Raw genomic sequence first — 20582 nt, 5'->3', positions numbered from 1 at the left:
GTGCCTGCTTCACATTTGGGTGGGGCTAAGCTTGTCCTCTTCCTACTGCCATTGTCTTAGCTTTGCTCTGTGGATCTACCAGTGCTGCCCTCACTCAAGGCCATGTGCTCTTGTCGTGTTCACATAGTCTGCCTCTCTATCCATCCCCTCCTTGCATCGTCCTCTCTCTTTCTCTTTTCTCTCGCTTGCTCACCCTCTCGCTCCATTCAGCCTCCCTCTCTAGTCCCACTCCTTTCAGCCCTTTATGGTAGCAGGGTTTCTGTAGTGGGATGAAGAGATTTTTTTTTCTGTCCTTGTCTCTCTAGGCTCTGTTATTTCCTCCTGTCTCCTTCCTCTGCTCTGTTCTTAATGATTCTCTCTGACTGAACCTGCCCAGTGGATTAATCTGTTCCCCTCAGCTGTACCCAGTGTAACCCCCCCAACACCATCCCCCCCCTTAACGCGCACACACACACATATACACATGCGCGAGCACACGTGCACTGCATTGTTCTGCCTCTGTGTTTCTTCCTACTTGCTTGTTGCCTCTTAATCCCCAGCTATACGTCAGAACTTCGTCTTAATATGGGATGTCTGCAGTGTCTGCGTGGCTGTGCGCCAGCTGTGCTTATTCAGTCGCTTTAGCATAAAAACAAGTTCAGTTGTGCTGTGTGCTGTTTTGTGTTTTACATTGAATGTGTTTGTGTAAAGCAGAAGTGAGATGGCCACCATGTGTTGGCCTACGCCACAGGCAAAGCCTACATTTGGAGGCCCGCAGGCTTTTTCAGAGCTCAGCTTCAGTGCTCAGGGGAAGTGCATTTTGCCTGTATTGTGTAGCCTATATACCAGTGTATGCCCGCTGACAGTTTCACCACTAATTCTCAGGTCAGCGCGGACATGCCCGTTACCATAGAGTGAGTGTCTTTATTTGTTTACTTATTTATTTATTTGTTTTGTAAATTTGAAAATATACCTAGTGTTTAGTTTGTAATTTGAAAAATGACTCTGCTTCAGGTGAGTCATCATTAGCCTTTAGCCAGCAGTTGTTGTGGTACGAGTCTGTAGCCTGATTCAGTTGATGGGGTGTCGGTCTGTAGCCTCATTCAGACAAGATTTAAACCACCAGGGTTCTCAGATATTTTTGCTGTAATCTGTAATTACTGCTGACATTTCAGTTTCATATGAATGGGCTATCTTCGTCATCTATTCCCTTCATTCTCCGTGTATTTTGCTGGACTATAGACCTCCTTTTCCATGCAATTTGAGACATCCTCTGAGAACTGAATGACAAAGATGACTCTTTAGTTGTACATGAAGGCCAGTAAAGTTTCAGAGGTGGGAATCTCTGGAGTCTCTAAGAGCCCTACAAACTGCAAGTCCTGTGGTGAATTAGTCTGTTTTCTGACAAAAATTATGGTTTGGTGCTAAAAGCACAAGGGATTGTGTATCAAAAAAGTGTGAAAGATTCTTTAGACCAGGCTTCTGAAATCAAGCATGGGAGGGTAACATCCTGCTGCTTGTAGCCTTCTCTTTATTATTGGAGACGGATTTTACCCGGAAAAACCGGTGTGTGTAGTCCTCAGAAATACCAAAACCACAGCGATTCGTTGAAATGAAACACAGCAGGACTTCCTTCCTACCTTCAGGACTGAATTTTGTGAACTCTGCTTTTGATACGCTGTGCAAATTTCATTGTGCCTGAGCACGGCTTGTACAAAGATGATTGTCAGAATCCCGTCGCCCATTGCCCGTTGTAAATGATGAACTGTCGATTTTTGAAGTCATAATTGTCACAGTTTAATGAGAGGAAAGATTGGGTAAAATGGCTGCAGAAGTGTAGGCTGATGAATCCGTTCTGAGTCTGACTCTATGGTATGGCCATTTGAGAAAGGGTAGCATGTGAAGATTGCCGTGAGAGTACGGCTCCGCCACACTGTGGTTATTCAGAGAGACAGACAATCTTCCAGCCTTACATCTACTCCAACACTCACTTCAAATGCTCTAAGTATAAGGCTGAATTTAACAGCGTAATTGAACTTGTGATAAAAAAAAAAACTGATTTCAAAGTGGCCAGAAAAGGAGCGAAATTTAGAACCGATCCGTAGTCTTGTGTCCAAATTCAACAATGGTTTGTCAGTCTTGTACTTTGAAATGAAATTTATTGACTTAATTCTCTCTTGTCAACGCCTTTTTGTTGTGTTATTTCTGCTCTAACTGCCAGTAGGTTTTTTTGTATTCTCAGCAAACTGACTCAAAAAATCATTTTTGAATGAAATCTTGGATTCCAGAGTCTATTAGGACCCCATTTCCCTTTTCCTTCTCATTTTCCACTGTTGTTTTTTATTTTACCTTTAAATATCATTGAATACAATCAGGACAGAATTTGGCTAGCTTAAGTGGGGTTTGATTGGAGCGAGTATTTGTATTTCTTTTGATAAAGTGGAGCACTGCCAGGGCTTAGTATTTTTTCTCAGTCTATTTGCTAACTTGCCAAGACAAACCTGTGGCATTTTCAGGCATTAAGGCCCAAACATCAGCTCTGTGATTCTGTACCAGCTCGACAGCTCCATGAGGCATGCCACAAGGGCAGACATAACCCGAAGGTAAAAAAAAAAAAATTTGTTTTTCTTCGAAAGCCTGCATGGGTTTTTATTTGGGTTACAAGCATTCATCCATTTTGCATCATGCACAGTTTCGCCCTCTGCATTTTAACACAGGAGGAGTCTTGCCATTATTGGTTATGTTGACGGTCAAACCTAGAACTGCCCACAGCAAACACGTGGCCGGACCCAAACGTGACCTTCCCTTACACACAACTGGGAGTCCAGCCGCTGAGGAGGAGTAAAGGGAGAGAGGAAAAGAAAGGGGAGAGGAATGTGAGGACAGAGGGACAGAACAGGAGAAAAAGAGATGGGCCATCATTGTTCAGTAGGCTGGTGTTTAGTGCTCAGTCAGCTGTGAATGAATGCGCGCCCCCCGGGCTACAGAGGGGAGTTGCGTAACGGGGAATCCAGAGTGCTCTTGAGAAATTGCATTAGAGGAGAGAGGCTCTGGCACATCGGTGTGGCTGCCCGGCTGCGGTCTCCCCCAGACACGACAACCTCCCTCACCACCGTCGCCCCGTCAACGACAACCTCCCTCACCACCGTCGCCCCGTCAACGACAACCTCCCTCACCACCGTCGCCCCGTCAACGACAACCTCCCTCACCACCGTCGCCCCGTCAACGACAACCTCCCTCACCGCCGTCGCCCCGTCAACGACAACCTCCCTCACCGCCGTCGCCCCGTCAACGACAACCTCCCTCACCACCGTCGCCCCAGCAACGACAACCTCCCTCACCACCGTCGCCCCGTCAACGACAACCTCCCTCACCACCATCGCCCCGTCAACGACAACCTCCCTCACCACCTTCGCCCCATCAACGACAACCTCCCTCACCACCGTCGCCCCATCAACGCGGTGCAGCAGGTCGTTGAGCCACGCATACATTTCTTTAGGTTAAATTCTTATTTCTCAGCTTAAGCATCACACTGGACTGGAACTAGAGCAGCAATAACAACACCAAATCTGTTGGAGAACTGTTGAATTCAACGTTGAGGGGAAAAAATGTTGTTTGAGCTTGAAATGAGCAGTTCTTGTTTGCCTTGTTTCAGCTTGACAACAGGCAAGCAGAGAGTTAGTGAAATTAATGTTTTTGCTTTGTTTAATGCAAATAAAATGCAACTTTGGCATCATGTTTAAAGTTGAATTACACAGCCTCTTTCCGTTAAAGTATTTTGTGCTAATTTTCACTATTCCTTCTAAATGAAGACTAAGGCTGTGTGTGCTTGCATGCGTGAAGTTTTTTTGGGACTATTTTTCCATGTGTCTCATCATATCAACAGAATGACATCAGAGCAGAGCCTTACTAAAGTTTGTTGGAATACAGGTTGTTTTATACTTCCAATAGACTTCCCAATTCAGCCCTGACCTTTAAATTGAAACGCTCCCAATGAGAGCAGACACGCAAAGCTGTGGCCTGATTCTTTCAAACGACCTAGAACCACCAACACAACACACTGGAAAGTGAGATTTGACAGTCGGGGGGAAAAAAAAGAAAGAAAAAAAAAACAATGGATGACAGAGACCTTGAAGTCAACCTTTTGTTTTCTTTCACGACGGTTCCCAAATGTTTTCGATTTTTCTCCTGGCTTCTGTGAGAACTTTTTGGAGCGTTTTTATCCCTTAATAGAATTGGTGGCATTCTGCTGAGAGAACAAACAGTAAACCTCTTTTTCGGGCATATATGCGATTTTCTTGTGATTGAACGAAATGAAATTGAAGATGTTTGCATATGAATGGCCCTTGTAAGGTCGTCAGAATGAAGCCACTTGGAGGCAAATAGCCGATCTTTTCTCTTTAATCAGATTTCAGGCTTCTGGAACAGTCATGCTCTAAACCGCCCTCATCCAATCTAGCCTCATACTCACATTTTATTTTTTGCGACTTATGGACGCTGTGTTCTAGGGTTTATTTGAATGATAACATGCGAGGAAAGGTAGCTTTGTGAAACCTCTGATGGTTCATTCAGTGAGTCACACAGAACAGCCACGAACTATTTGAGATTCTACCACTTGTCTGCAGATCATTTCCAAACTAAAATGCAGGCTGCTAGTTTCAATCTGATATGTAAATAGTTAACACAGCATTAATGTGTAGTTTAGCATTGCGTCCTATACAGACGAAACCATTCTTGTAAAGTGTGTGGTTCATCAAGCTTTTTTTTATGAGTTCATGTCTGTCTGGGGCTGATTCATCTAGCCCGGCTGGTTCTGAATTGCATACATACAGCGATGTTTCAGCTCCTCTGCTGTTTTTTTTCCCTACCATTAACCCAGTGGGTTTTTTTTTTGTTTTTTTTTTCTTTTTTTTTCTCCCTCAGACACTCACGAGCCCAGACAGCCACTCGTATGTTTCCGTTCTGTCCTCTGAGGTTTCTCAAACGAAGGAATGAAAGCACTTACGTGATTCCTCTTAAACTCCACCCTTCTTTTCTCTCTCTCTCTCTCTCTCTCTCTCTCTCTCTCTCTCTCTCTCTCTCTCTCTCTCCCTGAGGGGACATAATATTGCGAAATCTCTTGTTTACATGGAGATGGGAGCCTGTCTAGACTGTCAGATATGCCATGCTGACTTTATTGTTGCCTGTGGTTTTCACTGTGCACAACCATACTCCACCCACCCCACTCTGGCCTTTGTAAAGCCACAAAGGAATTCAGTCCCCCCCCCCCCCCCCCCCCCTTGTGCTCTCCTCTGCTCTCTCTCTCTCTGTCTCTCATCCACTCTCACATTTAATCCTGAAGTTTTTTTTTGTCATTCTCTAGCTCTCTTCAATTTCTGTCTGTTTCTTTGTCATACCCCTCTCTTGCATTTGCCCATGCGAGAAGTCGTGAGTTATGGCTAGATTGGCTGAAGTCTTCAGTTCTTGGAAATGGACTTGCAGCAGGGAAATTCCCCATTAGGGTCACTACTGCAGACTGAACCTGTTTGAAAACTTTTCATGCTGAAGGACCCTTAACCAGCTGTTTGTGTCTGGACTCACAAATACGGATCCTCTGATTAGCAGATAAATACTGCAGGTTTTTTTGAAAATTAATTAACTAATTTATTTATTTAGTTTTTGAGAGACAACCTGTCTCCAAGCTGTCTGAACTGTATCATCATTCCTCATTGGTGACTAAGTCTTCCAGTGAGAGACAAGCAAATTAGACAGATTTTGCTGCAGAAACAACTCGAGTTCAGCAAGTACATGTTTTCTAAAACCTAACTCATCAGATTAATTTAAGACAGTAGCTTGTTCTGTTTAATTTATGGGTTTTTTTTTTTTATTTATTTTTTTGCACTATGCACTAGAGGAAAAAATGAACAGTGGTGCCAAGACATTGTCTAATTACCTGACTATTAGAAAACTGTTTTTTTTGTGTGTGTGTGTGCTAGCTGTTTGACAAACTGCGGTTTTGTTAGGGCATTGTTGCCAGCGCCCAAACGAATGCCCAGGACATTGCTACTGTTTTTAAACTGTACAATGACTTACTCCTGTTCAGATTTCAGACCATATATGCCCTCTACACTTGCCGTAAGCCTAGTGTTCGCAGGCTGGCCGTGCCCGTCGGCATGCTGAAAGGGCATGTGTTTAGAGCAGGTTTGGAAATGCTGTGAGAGGCCAGGGTTTGTTTACAGAGTGCCTGTTTCATAAGTCAGTCAGTCCAGCAACTGAAACGCTGACGCCATGGTCCTCCTTAAGTTTCCTGATTAGGTTCTTCATGTCTGTGAAAAATATCATGACGAAAAATATGCATAGCGACAGGAGCAACTGCTTACTGTTCTTCATGGAACAAATGAACATGTTTTTTTTTTTTTTTTTCTTCCTCCAGCCTTGCAATGCTACTGTCACCGCTGCACAAACTCCTCCTGCACGACGGATGGACTCTGTTACGTATCCGTCACCAGGTCCGGGAGCAAGATCACCACGCAGCAGAGCTGGTGCATCGCCGAAACCGAGCTCATCCCACGCGATCGGCCCTTCGTCTGTGCGCCATCCACCAAGGACGACACGGGAATCTACCCCATGTGCTGTAACACGGACTGGTGTAACAAAAACCCGGACCCCAGCGTGTTTCCAGGTGACGTACTCGCTCTGGCCTTCTCAACATCCACACACAACAAGGCCTGTGTGATCCAGAGCTACACACCCAGCTCTCTAGATATGTTACTGTAGAGTTAACTGGGTCTTGATCTGATGGTTAGATGAACGTAGTTCAGGTGATGCTGTACACAGGTGTTGTTCAAGGCATATGCATTGTAGTAGTTCCTTTTTTTTGGACACATTACGGATGAAAAGGCTTGTGAATTATATCCCATATTCCTAAAGTATTCAGACACCTAGAACTTCTTAAACGATTTCAGCCTCTCAAGATGTGCTTTTTTTTTTTGTTTTCTTTCTTTTTTTGGATTGATCTCTTGAGTTCTGCCAGTGATTTGAACCAATACTTCAATAGTATCTGCTGGCTCTAAAATCCATATCTTCCGTTCTTCATGTGAAGTTCTATCCATCGGTGGGAGATGTCAATGGAAAACTGGTGTTTGCGTCACGCATAGTTTTAGCAGAACCTGCTGAGAGGCTCCTGCTTCTCCAGCTGCCTCCTGCCTTCCCTCCTCTGCCGGCTGGCGGTGTGTGTCAGTGGGAGCTCTGCGTTATTAAGTTATTACCTGGAACATGTGGTGAAAAAACACGATTCGTTCTCTGCTCCACTCTTAAATAACCCCACCATCAATCACTCCTACAATCTTGCTGTGCTGTAATACCAGGAGCTCCTCCTTCGCCATCAAAACAGACAGTAACAAGTAATTACAAAGGTCTTTGGAGTAAGTAAAATAATGATCTGAACAAACACTCGGTGGAAAAGAGGTCATTTCTTCTCCCCTACCCTTTCCCGTTTTTTTACTCTGCATGGAAGAGTCAAAGCTCTGTTCTTGGAGAGTTTTTCAGACGTTGCTCAGAGATTGCTGGATCCATTCAGATATTGCGATAGCCCTTCTTTTATTCCTGTTACTTGTTTGAAGAAAGAGTAGCCAGAAGGCATTGTTAGAGATTGTCATAAAGGCCCTAAGCTGTTTAAAAACGCCACTGCTCAGCAACACGTAAATGAGAATTCAGGGGTATCAGGCTTTGAAACAGTTTAGGTCAACCAGTAAACATAGGTCTGTAAGCTTTGGTAAACAGGTTTTTAGACTGACATTGGTATTAGTGTGGAGAGTCCCTGAAAAATCTGGGCTGTGGATTCATGTCATTCTGCCAGCATCTGTAATCAAATCTCTAATTTATTGCTTTGTCTCTTTCATCCTACTTCACCATGTAATAGTAACAAATTGAAAAGTAATCCTCCATTTGGCATGATCATAAACAAATGGGGGGGAAAAAAGCCCACAAACCTCAGAACAGATGGCTCCCACCCTTGTAATTTGCTAGTTTTTTTTCTTTGGGGGGGGGGGGGGGGGGGGGGGTGCCTGCAGGGATCACTTTTTGGCAAACATATTTTTCGTGTTGTCTTACAAGCTGAGCCATTTACTGTCATATCATAGTCCCCCATCTCTCTTAGTCTTTTTTTTTTTCTTTTTTCGTCGAAGGGTTAGTTATAAATAATACTCAGGTGAATTAACTGAAAGGAAAATATGTTACTGTTTCTTAGAGCCGTCACGCACAAACCGAATGACCTTCCTGAGTCTAGACATTCATCTGTTGAAGCATTGTTTGTTTGCAGGTAGATGTTGGTGTAAGGTAATGTTGTATGATATCTTGAAATCTTGCCTTTAAAAGACCAAAGTCATGACTGAACGGACCACCCTAAAGTCACTAAAACCAGACACGTCTCCGAATCTCTTTATTAGTCAGTTAAGGAAAGACATTACTTTATTGTTTTTGAGGACTGACTCATTTTTCACTGCTTCAGAGCAAACTTGAAACTATTTGTTCTTCCACCTTCAGACAAGAGACTTGGCTGTGGCGTGACCTTTCATACAGAGACACTGCAAAAAGCATCCAGTCTAGAGCAACGGTTACCACAAATCTAAACTGTATTCATCCTTTAGCCACTGGTTTGCCAAGGCAGACATTGTTTTTGATATCTCTCGACACCTGTAGATGTGAAAATGAACAAATTGAATAAATGCCACCAGTCCTTTTACGGATAAAATTGTAGGTGCCTCGGGTTTGCTTAGCACAGAGGGCCCTGTGAAGAGATAAAGTGTGTTGTTAACAGTGCACACAAGTAGACTGCGCTTTTTTTTTTTGCTTTTTTTTTTTTGCTTTTTTCTCGATACAGGGCTGCACTGTTTTACTGCTATGACCTATTTTAATGGTCCCAGTTTTTTCCACCATGTCTCTCTTAATACTCATCTCTCTCTCTCTCTCTCTCTCTCTCTCTCTCTCTCTCTCGCTCTGGCTGTAACATACAGTCCCTACAGTAAAGACCCCTTCCCTGGGTCCTGTGGCCCTGGCGGCAGTGATAGCGGGGCCAGTGTGTGTGCTCTGCTTCGTGCTGGTTATGGTTTTCTACATCTGCCACAGCCGATCAGTAATCCACCACCGTGTGCCTAATGAGGAGGACCCCTCCATGGACCATCCCTTCATCACCGTGGGAACCACGCTCAAAGACCTCATCTACGACATGACCACGTCGGGCTCTGGCTCAGGTACGTGCCCCACTTCACTGTGTCTTCTCTGATTGGTCCAGCCGTCTGTCAGCCTCAGGCTGTACATGCCTAATTACCTATATGTACTACAACACACACGCACACGCGTCTTCATCTGGCATTTAGCGTGCAGCTCTTTTATGTTTCTAATACTGTGTTTATAGAATTATGTTTCTAGCTTTCATACTATCTGCTTACCTTTATGAACAAGTGTCTCTATTTATGAGTTTACAGTGACTGTGTTTGTGTGTGTGCTTGCGTGTGTGTATGTTGCTTGCGTGTGTTTGCGTGTGATTGTGTGTGTATGTGCATGCTAAGGTCTATCTGTGAGTTGTTTGTGTGCCTCCCGTTGTCTGTCTGCCTGTGTGTTTGGGTGAGCCGAGTCTCCAGTCGCCGCTGGACTCAGTCACCCTGAATGAGGTGCAGTTGAAAGAGGTCTTGTGGAGAGAAGAGCAGCACAGGCAGTCAGTCTTATTGGCACGTGGCTGTCCATGCCTCTGGAGCAGTGAGCACTAATGACCGGCTAGCACTAACATGGGGCCTGCTGGAAACCTCCCTGTTCAAAGACTCTTATCAGATGTGTGAGAACGGACACTGTGTGAGATTACGCTCTTTGCAAATGAACTGTTAGCTATTAAAGCATCTGGCGTAGCTCTCAACACAAAGACTTCATTTAAACATAATCATCAGCGGCAAGAAAATTACGTTTCAGCATGCTTCACCTTTCTTTTTAATGATCATTTTTTTCAATTTGGTTCGTCAACGTGAAAACAATAACTCCATTTGGACGCGCTTCACATCAGAGTGCTGACTTTTGTGTGCAGATTCGTTAGTTTCTTCCAGCCTGCGTGAAAAGGGGTGGTAAGGGGGGGGGGTTGGTATTTGCCCCTTTAAAGTGTTTGGAGTGCGAGAGACATTTGTGTGGAGATGATGTTGCTCTCATATGAATTACACGGTGCATGCCGTACCGGTAAATTATAGCGCTGTCTCTGTGTAGGCTGCTCCGGCACCGCTGCACCTAATGATGGGTCTGAGGTGCTTCACCACAGCTGAGCAATACACAGTAATATATTTGACCAAAAAAAAAAAAAAGTATCTTTCTTTCTTTTTTTTCTGAACTCCTCCCAATAGCTGATTTTTCTCTAATTACATTGACCTTGTGAAAAAGGTGCTTTGTGTGCTGTCTGTGGAGGCTTGCTGAGTTTTTTACACCACTGTTTTGCATGCTTTAATCTTTTCTCTAACTCACCGTTTGACTTCATTTAGGATAAACGTTTTATTCTCAGTCGTGATTTTGCAGTGACTCACTCGGCCTTGGATGGAACTGGCTGTGTGCCAGGCTGTGTTTCCCACAGTTTAAAGACCGCGTTTTGCCGTCAACAGAAAACTGAGTTGATCATCTTTGATCTCTTGGTATTGCCTCACATGCGCCACATGAATTTCAGTCAAACTTTTGGACTGAAACCTGTAGACCTGTAAAATGTCAGATTTAAAACTCCTGAATGCCATACAGGATTCCTATCCAGTCATCTGCACAGATGTGCTTGGCAGTACAGTGCAGCGTGTGGATCCACAGTCATAAATTGAACGTATCGGAAAAAATAAAAATGAATTGGACATTTTTTTTCGAATCACACACACACATACACAGTGTGTGGAGAACAGGAGGCTTTGTTCAATAAAGGACCTTATTATCATATACTATGGGAGTATAGTCACAAGGCTGTGGCTGTGCTTTAGGCTGTGTTTGGCAAGGCATGATTAGATCATACTGACCTTGTCTGCTCTTTGCTGGCCTTGCACTCCCTACATATTCAGAGAACACGCACTGTTTGGTTCCTAATGGCCCAGCATGGCTATTTTTGCCCCTGTCTCCATCCCCTCATGTAAGCTTAGTGTGAAACGACTTGTTTCCCTTGTATTCCGTTGTTAGAAAGCACACGTCTACACTGCCTCCAGAGGTCACCTCGAGTTGGTTTATTTATTTTTTACTTTTTGCTTTTCTTTTTACTGGCCTGTGTCTTAATGATTTTTTTATGCTTTTTTTGGTTGTTGTTGCTGTTCTCTTTCTTAATGGGGCACAAAAACCTTTCACGTAATCTGGCTCTTGAAGTTTGGTTGCAGTTAAAGTTTGGTTGCAGCCAATGTGAGGAGATGGGAGACATTGCTCTGCATGAATAATGTAAGGTAATGTTTGTGTGGACTGCCATGGCAGCATTTAGACCATTACTGCCTGTTTGTGCTCTGTGTGTGACCTCCAACTCTCAGATCACATTTCAAAGGCGCCTAAATGACTGCTGCCATCACCCTCTCACTCTGCACTGCTACTAATGTTAGACACACATTTTACACTCTTTTATGGAATCGTGTGTGTGTGTGTGTGTGTGTGTGTGTGTGTGTGTGTGTGTGTGTGTGTGTGTGTGTGTGTATAAATACATGTCTTACTGTTTTGGTGAGTTACCTTGAATATATTTAGGATATCGTCAGTGCAAATGAAGAAATGCATAACTAATTTGGCATCCTTCTCTTGCTGTATGACGGCCAATAAAATGTTACATTGCTATTGAATCACAGACTGACAGCAGGTGCAGTAACAGTAAACAGCTAATAACAATATTCAGCTTGAATTCAACCAGTTTGTGTGACTGAAGATTGCAGTCTTGTTTTCGTAGTTGAATATAAATGTTTATCTAAACTGAACAAGGATTTTAAATGAGAAGGAATTAAAATGACAAAGGAATCTGTATCTAACAGACTTGTGCATCTGTAGCGTTGGAACCTGTCACTTTTTTTGTGATCACACAGCACAGATACTACTGTGTGATTACATCATCCAAAATATCAATTGTTTATAAACCTTTTTTGGTCATGTTAAGCATAAAGTTCATCAGTGCAGGAGATAGCAGTCTGATTAAGATGTTAAATAAAGACCTTCATTTTTAATGACTGATTCCCCTCTGAGAGTGAGGCTGAGCAAGCAGAAGGGACCTCTGGAGACCACTGTATTTTAACAAATATTCCACATCGGCTGGTCCCCATACAGCCGTAATTGTTTGCTAGTCACACACTTGTCAAAACGACGAGCTTCCAGATAAACAATAAAATTGGATTCGCAAAAATATATCTGACTCTTAGAAATCAGTCAATGTTCTACGGCAGTTTCATTGAGAATAGTGAGGTGTAACTTGAAATATTGAAGCTATACCTACCATTCCATTTATTTGAGAACCTCCGATTAAAAGTCTCTGAACCTTTTTTGTTCACTTTGAAGTTCGAACGATCACTCCTTGTCTGTACTTTCTGTATTTTCTAATTAAGCTGTGCATTTGCATAGAAATCAAAGTTTAGATAGGCAGGTTTATCAGTAAAGCCAATGAGACCAGTGTCTCCGTTCTCAGCCATTAATAACTGAGATAAAAAGTGTCCGTCCATATCGCAGGATTTGATGTAACTTGAGCATATTTTTTCCTTCTCCCTCTGCAGGTCTGCCTTTGCTAGTGCAGAGAACCATAGCCAGAACCATAATCCTTCAGGAGAGCATTGGGAAAGGTCGATTTGGAGAAGTGTGGAGAGGGAAATGGAGAGGAGAGGAGGTCGCCGTGAAGATTTTCTCCTCCCGAGAAGAACGCTCCTGGTTCCGTGAGGCTGAGATTTACCAGACGGTCATGCTTCGGCACGAGAACATCCTGGGATTCATCGCTGCCGACAACAAAGGTCAGCACAACTGTGGTTGAGGTTGCGGTAGGCCTGGGGTTCGTGGTCCCGTGGGTTTTTTAGAGACAGCCAACAGTGGTGTCACAATGAAAAGGAACAACGCATTCAGCCTTTTGAGAGGAAATTGTTCATTCAGAACCATCTATTATGTGGTTTCAGACACTCCGTTTTTTTCTTCTTTTTGATCCGCAATGTTCTCTGTGTTGATAACCGTTTTGAATCAAACCGTTGTCTGCCTTGCTTTATCAGAGATGCATTCAGATTGAAACCTCCCCTGGATTGTGCTATTGGAGACCTCAGTCTTGTCAGAAACTCTGACTGAATTGCAGTCTTACTGTGTGTCTACGTAAATATTTAAGTAAATATTGGAGAGTACAGTTTTGAAAGAGTAATTATTCAATGTGCCACAGCTGCGACTCTGAAGTAATCGATCATGTTCCTCCTCTGACAGGAGTAATTCGGCAAAAAGCAGTCCTGCCTCAGTTTCTCAGTCTGTGCAGCTCACCATCTCTCTCAGGGCAGGAACCTGGTTCCGCTTCAGAAGGAAATCAACATTTGGCCTAGTTCAGAGATGGAGAGTGCTGCTCGCTCGTGCGCGCGTGCGCGCGCGTGTGTGTGTGTGTGTGTGTTTGAGCAAGCGAGCGTGCAAGAGAGAGAGCGAGCGAGAAATGAAAGGCATCCATGCTGAGTAGATTCATTATAAACTACAGTTTCGGGTCAGGACTATTTTACATTGTGGCAATTGACTGATTACACGGCCCTTGTCACCTTGTTTTTAGGACGTAATAAGCTGAGCTGAAAACCAAATGGCCTCATTGGTTGCAGTGTGTAAATTTACTGTTCAGTGCCCTGATCAGCCTCCATTCACCAGCTCTCATGGTTCTTGATGTGCTGATGTGTCAGAGACAGTGGTTCATCACTATGTTTGTGCTCTGATCATGCTTGTTTGTTACCCCCGGTTTTCCTATATGGAGCTTTTTTCACGCGGGTTTACCCTCCATTAGCCTGAAATATGTATTGCCCAGTTGGAACAACATATAATTGGAGCAGTTAAAATGTGGTTGTCCCTTTATGCTTTGTGAATAATGTCTAAGGCCAGGCTAAGCCAGAAATAGATTTTCATGTGTACTTCACCTGTAGAAACTGTGGGCGCCCCGTGTGTGTGTGTGTGTGTGTGTGTGTGTGTGTTTGCAGTGTTTGTTAAGAGCTAGGATGGTGTGAGCAGTCAACCAAGCTGCTTTGAGATCACACAAACCATCTGGAGGTCCATTGCTCCAAGCAGGGGTGTGATGTATCCTGCTGATTTCTCTCTCTCTTCCTCTTTCCTTCTCTCTCCTCCTCTTTCCTCTTCCCCAGACAACGGGACGTGGACACAACTGTGGCTGGTGTCAGACTACCATGAACACGGTTCTCTGTTTGATTACCTGAACAGGTACACAGTCACAGTCGAGGGCATGATCAAGCTCTCTCTGTCCACTGCCAGCGGCCTGGCCCACCTGCACATGGAGATTGTCGGGACGCAAGGTAGGAGCCTTTGTCTCTTACACAAATACAGACACACAGACACGCGCACACAGAGCACGCGTGAGAGAGAGAGTGCTAGACCAACGTCCAGATGTCTGTGTGAGTTCTGAAATTTCTAATGTTCGCACCAATGCTTAGCCGATGTTGCTTTTCTCGTGCATGTTTTAGGGCTCAGTTCTGGCTGCCTTTCTGCAACACACAATTTACAATTACAATAACAATGTTGTTTGTTTGGCAGACACTCTAATCCAGAGAAACTTAGAAGAAGTGCACTCAGTTTGAGTAGGAAAACAGCAGCAAATCCAGCAAAAACCCTCTGAAGCAAGAGTGATGATAGTAATTACCACAAGTGCATAGTTTTCTTTTTTCCTGAGTGCTAGGTAATGTGTGAGTGTAGAGAGACTGGGTTTGAGATGTTGAGGAAAGTCCCTTAGAGATGTGTTTTCATTACGCGGCGGAAGATGGAGAGATATTGGAGTTCTCATTTCGAGAAGAAGGTGGTTCTGCCCCAGGAGTGAGAATAGTTGAGTTCTAGTGGAATGAGATATGGGAGCGTGTAGTGACGGACCCGTCAGGCCCCCAGGTGAGGCAAAGACCAGCAGTCGTGCCAGAGGATAAAGACAGACCACAGTTTGCAGACACTCCATAGTTTGTCAATGCCTTTTCCACACAGTAGGCAATAACCAGGGTGCTGAGCTGAACTTGGGCTGGCAAAGCTACTCAGTGTAGTGAGAGGAGAGTGGGGAGTGACATAAGTAAATTTGACATGGGAGATCAAATGGGGGATACAGTGCTGCATTCTGGGCAGTGGTCTAATGGAAGAGGGAGGGATCCTGGGCCAGAGAGCACCGCAGCGGTTCCGTCCACAAATGACAGGAATTTGGATATGAAGTTGTGATGTGTCCTTGGCCAGAAAAGGACAAATTCCTTGGTGATTGTACGACATGTGTTTGTGAGACAAAACGGTCAGTGAGACGGTAGAGACGAGTGACCACAGACCATCCAGGGTCATTCCCAAACTCCTGCTCATCCTGGAGGGAGATACGCCGCTATTGCTCTCTGTGATGCAGAGGTCGTGAAGCAGACAGCCTTTCCCCAATAGGAAAAGGAGTTTTGTATTGTCAAGGTTAGGTTTGAGGTGGACGTTAGACACCCAAATCAGAATATCAGAAAGGCAGACAGAAACACAGGATGTCACAGGGAGTCTTAAGCACAAACATGTCAAATCAAGACGCGGTTAAGAACAAGAACTGAGGTCGGAGAAGGACATGAGTGGAATAGAACACTACTTAGTGACTTTGGCAAGGAACTGAAGAGCATGATGCCCTTTTCCTTCACGCCGAATGCCATCTCTCTCTCTCTCTCTCTCCCTCTCTCTCCCTCTCTCTCTGAAACTCACCAGATGTTTTAGAAATTAGTCATTTCTGAAGAGGTACTCACTCACCCTCAGACATGCTCCTGGAGTTTCAGTGAACATTGTCCCATTTGCCGTTAATCAAGGCACCCCACGCTCATTTAACAATCCACTGAATGTCTTTTCTTTCTTTTTTTCCGTCTTTCTCTAAACTGTGCCCAAAAAAAAATGACTTTACTTTGCCAGATAAAGGATTAGATTTTATCTTAGATGCTCTGGCTCGGACAGTGTCCTAAGTATTTACTGCGTTTTTGTCTCGGTAATCAAGTGATCAGGGTATATTTGTGCTGTCTATTAAAGAGATTGAAGTTACTGATTGTGCTGGCAGAGTTCCATCTTTCAGAGTGTGCACCACAATGCTTCTCTTACTGAAGTCACATTAGATTAGAGACCAGTCAGACTTTTCAAATCAATGCCACGCTTGTCATTTTTAATATACACAATACATCACAGTAACACAGTGTTTCTCAATGTCCTCCATAAGCCTAACAGAACCAAGGCCGTGAATGAGTCAGTGTTCTGGACACGAAGTCAATCCTTTCTGACACGTGGTTTCGGCCTGGCTCTTGCTTAAGCTTTTGTCAAATCCTTTAGATGTGTTTTCGATCAAAAACTCTGATTTCTAAGTTGTTCGTTAGCTTCTTTTTTCTTCCTTCTTTTCATCAGAACTGCTCTTTTTTTCTGTAATGTCCTGAAGTGTACTAAACTGATTTACCGTGGCATTAACAGCAAGGGCTGTGTTATTAGTTTCCAAATAAAGGATTTTTAAAATGTCAAAGGGGTAAGAAAAACAAAGCCCTCTTCCTTGTCAGTGCAAGGCTTTCTACACAGCCTGTAATCTTATTGATACTGTTCTCATTTGCTCTCACAGGAGAATGATTTTTGCTATTGGTCTTTAAAACAGGATGTTAAGCTATTTTCGCTCGGTCAGCCTGGAAAAGTCACCCATCGAAATTCCATAGACCATTTAATTACAAGGGAAGCAATTGCCAAAATGGACCCACATGTCAGCAATGGTGAACGTCTCCCATGACAAAGAGGGACTTTTTTTTGTTTTGTTTTTTGTTTTTTTTGAAACGTCCCCATTGTTGTGGGGATGCTTATACTGGTGAAATTCCAGTCCCCCTTCTGCAGTGCACTACTGTTTTCATCCTCTACAGTACGGGCTGGTTGGTGTGGAGAAATGGCGTGAGAGCTGACAAAGGGAAGGGCTGTATGTATTGATTAATAGCCCCTGCTCTTCCTGTCAAACTCTCCATCTCTCTCTCTCTCTCTCGCTCGCCGCCACATTTCCAGTCGCAGTTGGACACGTACATGCTATATGCTGAGCCAGGTCCGGCCGTCAGCAGGTCCGTGCAGGGAATAATGAAACCGTTTATTTAGCCTGCGCAGCCACCACAAAGCACTCCCCACGGGATCATAATGCAGGGACCCGTGTCTCTGTGTGTCTGTGAATGTGTGTACGTGTGTGTGTGTCTACGTGAGCTTGCCCGTGGGAGAAAGACAGAGCGTGTGGTGCGAGAGAGCGAGAGAGAGGCGTGTGTTTAAAGTTTCTATTCTGACTGCCACTTCTGTAAATACACTATAAATCGCGGGTGTTGCAGTAGCTGCACTGCACCAGCGCTGCATCCGTTCCGGCCCTGCCTTCACATACATTCTGCCGGTCAGGGCTGCGGCTCCAGCTTTCCTCCTGTGTTTTCTCTCCATTTTATTATGACTCTCAGTGGTTCTCCAAGCCAAATCCATCATTCAGAACAAGCCAAGCAGTCTCATGTTTACACGTACCTTTATAAGAGGATAGATTGATCTCTTTTTATCTTTCTCTCTCTCATTCCCTCAGTCACTCACTCACTCTCTCTCTCACACACACATGCACACACTCACACACATACACTCTGTCTATCTTCAGTCTTTTACCTGTTTTTGTTTTATCTGTCTTACTCCAGGTAAACCGGCCATTGCTCACAGGGATCTAAAATCTAAGAACATTCTGGTGAAGAAGAATGGAACATGCTGCATTGCCGACCTGGGCTTGGCCGTGCGCCACGACTCTGCCACAGACACCATCGATATCGCTCCCAACCACAGAGTGGGCACCAAAAGGTAATGCGGGCACACACACACACACACACACACACACACACACACATATACACGCATGCACGCGTGCATGCATGCACCACACATACATTCACACAGACACACACATCACTCTCAAACACACACCCAGTGAGACCCAGAGACCTTGACAAATCACTGTGGCTCTGGTGTTCATATATCACAGTTCACATGTGTTGGCTGACTCATGTGTCCACTGCAGCAAGTCAGTTCCTCAGGCCCTGTCTCCTTCTCAGTGGGTGGCGAGAGGTAGAATGTTTCAGCAGGTGAAGAGGGGTAGAGCGTCTCGTTGGGTGGAGAGGGGTAGAGCGTCTCATTGGGCGGAGAGGGAAACAGCGTCTCATTGGGCGGAGAGGGAAAGAGCGTCTCGTTGGGTGGAGAGGGGAAGAGCGTCTTGTTGGGCAGAGAGGGAAAGAGCGTCTCGTTGGGTGGAGAGGGAAAGAGCGTCTTGTTGGGCGGAGAGGGGAAGTGTATCTCGTTGGGTGGAGAGAGAAAGAGCGTCTCGTTGGGTGGAGAGGGAAAGAGCGTCTCGTTGGGCGGAGAGGGGAAGTGTGTCTCGTTGGGTGGAGAGGGGAAGTGTGTCTTGTTGGGCGGAGAGGGAAAGAGCGTCTCGTTGGGTGGAGAGGGAAAGAGCGTCTTGTTGGGCGGAGAGGGGAAGAGCGTCTTGTTGGGTGGAGAGGGAAAGAGCGTCTTGTTGGGCGGAGAGGGGAAGAGCGTCTTGTTGGGCGGAGAGGGGAAGAGCGTCTTGTTGGGCGGAGAGGGGAAGAGCGTCTTGTTGGGTGGAGAGGGGAAGAGCGTCTTGTTGGGTGGAGAGGGGAAGTGTGTCTCGTTGGGTGGAGAGGGGAAGAGCGTCTTGTTGGGCGGAGAGGGAAAGAGCGTCTCGTTGGGCGGAGAGGGAAAGAGCGTCTTGTTGGGTGGAGAGGGGAAGAGCGTCTTGTTGGGTGGAGAGGGGAAGTGTATCTCGTTGGGTGGAGAGGGGAAGAGCGTCTTGTTGGGTGGAGAGGGAAAGAGCGTCTTGTTGGGTGGAGAGGGAAAGAGCGTCTTGTTGGGTGGAGAGGGGAAGTGTATCTCGTTTGGTGGAGAGGGGAAGAGCGTCTTGTTGGGTGGAGAGGGGAAGTGTGTCTCGTTGGGTGGAGAGGGGAAGAGCATCTTGTTGGGTGGAGAGGGGAAGTGTGTCTCGTGGGGGGAGAGGGGAAGAGCGTCTTGTTGGGTGGAGAGGGGAAGTGTATCTCGTTGGGTGGAGAGGGGAAGTGTGTCTTTTTGGGTGGAGAGGGAAAGAGCGTCTCGTTGGGTGGAGAGGGGAAGTGTGTCTCGTTGGGTGGAGAGGGGAAGTGTGTCTCGTTGGGTGGAGAGGGGAAGAGCGTCTTGTTGGGTGGGGAGGGAAAGAGCGTCTCGTTGGGTGGAGAGGGAAAGAGCGTCTTGTTGGGTGGAGAGGGGAAGAGCGTCTTGTTGGGTGGAGAGGGGAAGTGTATCTCGTTGGGTGGAGAGGGGAAGAGCGTCTTGTTGGGTGGAGAGGGAAAGAGCGTCTTGTTGGGTGGAGAGGGGAAGTGTATCTCGTTTGGTGGAGAGGGGAAGAGCGTCTTGTTGGGTGGAGAGGGGAAGTGTGTCTCGTTGGGTGGAGAGGGGAAGAGCATCTTGTTGGGTGGAGAGGGGAAGTGTGTCTCATGGGGGGAGAGGGGAGGAGCGTCTTGTTGGGTGGAGAGGGGAAGTGTATCTCGTTGGGTGGAGAGGGGAAGTGTGTCTTTTTGGGTGGAGAGGGAAAGAGCGTCTCGTTGGGTGGAGAGGGGAAGTGTGTCTCGTTGGGTGGAGAGGGGAAGAGCGTTGTTTTTTTTTTTTGTTGTTGTTGTCACAGAATCAATATTCCAACATACCACTTTTAATGAACAAGTGCCATGCATGTTAATGAGTTTTTCGTCATTTCATCCCGTCATGGAGTTGCTGCCTTTTACCTTTCTGCTTGAGTGACTTTACAAATTCATATTTTCTTTTTAAATCAATGAACAAATGGCTTTGTACTGTTAATTAAAGAACAGAACTGTCAACTTCCCTCCCCAAATACGATTCCTGCCATGGTCCTCCTCAGGCAGTGTAATTTTTGGCGCGGTTGGTTTTGAATCTCCTTGGCACAGTAACTTTGTTAGTATATGCCAGGGGATGCCTTGGAGTGTGGTTGCCATAGTTCTGCCCCTTTTCTATCCCTCATGTTTAATGTAACATTAGCCTTTAGTACAGAAATACTGGAGCAGTGCTCGACAAATTGTGAAGCATCTAGCCAAGGTTGATAGAGCCACATCTACAGAAGCTCTGGAGTCTAGTTCACTCCTTTAACCCAGCTCTGCCTTCACAAACTGTGTGCTTACACTCTCTTTTGTGCTCTGTGTATTTCATTTGGGGCCTAGCAGAGATCTCTGTAGATATTAGTATTGTAAATAGCAGTGGGGCAGACAGGATCCGATAAAGAGTCGGGTCATACGTTTGGTGCACTGTGCTAAGGCCACACGGGACTCGGGCCGCTGTCTGGGCTCCGGGCCCGTTTTCCGCCTGGCCGGGCCTTGGAATTTGTCCGGATTACTCCGAGTCAAGGTTCTGACTTCACCCTCCTC

The 20582-nt window shown here is 45.3% G+C and overlaps 1 protein-coding gene across 1 annotated transcript in view; it reads left to right on the top strand.

The window, feature by feature from the left end:
• tgfbr1b (transforming growth factor, beta receptor 1 b) overlaps window positions 1-20582 on the top strand; it is a 37110-nt gene that overhangs the window by 11658 nt on the left and 4870 nt on the right. Inside the window, exons 2-6 of the mRNA XM_030770087.1 lie at window positions 6392-6640; window positions 8973-9209; window positions 12693-12923; window positions 14280-14447; window positions 17808-17964. Of these exons, the coding sequence (XP_030625947.1) occupies window positions 6392-6640; window positions 8973-9209; window positions 12693-12923; window positions 14280-14447; window positions 17808-17964 (1042 nt within the window). The remainder of the gene's footprint in view (window positions 1-6391; window positions 6641-8972; window positions 9210-12692; window positions 12924-14279; window positions 14448-17807; window positions 17965-20582) is intronic.

Source organism: Chanos chanos, chromosome 3 (assembly GCF_902362185.1).
Source record: "Chanos chanos chromosome 3, fChaCha1.1, whole genome shotgun sequence".
Classification (NCBI taxonomy): Eukaryota; Metazoa; Chordata; class Actinopteri; order Gonorynchiformes; family Chanidae; genus Chanos; species Chanos chanos.
This window is presented reverse-complemented; position numbering and strand designations above follow the sequence as displayed.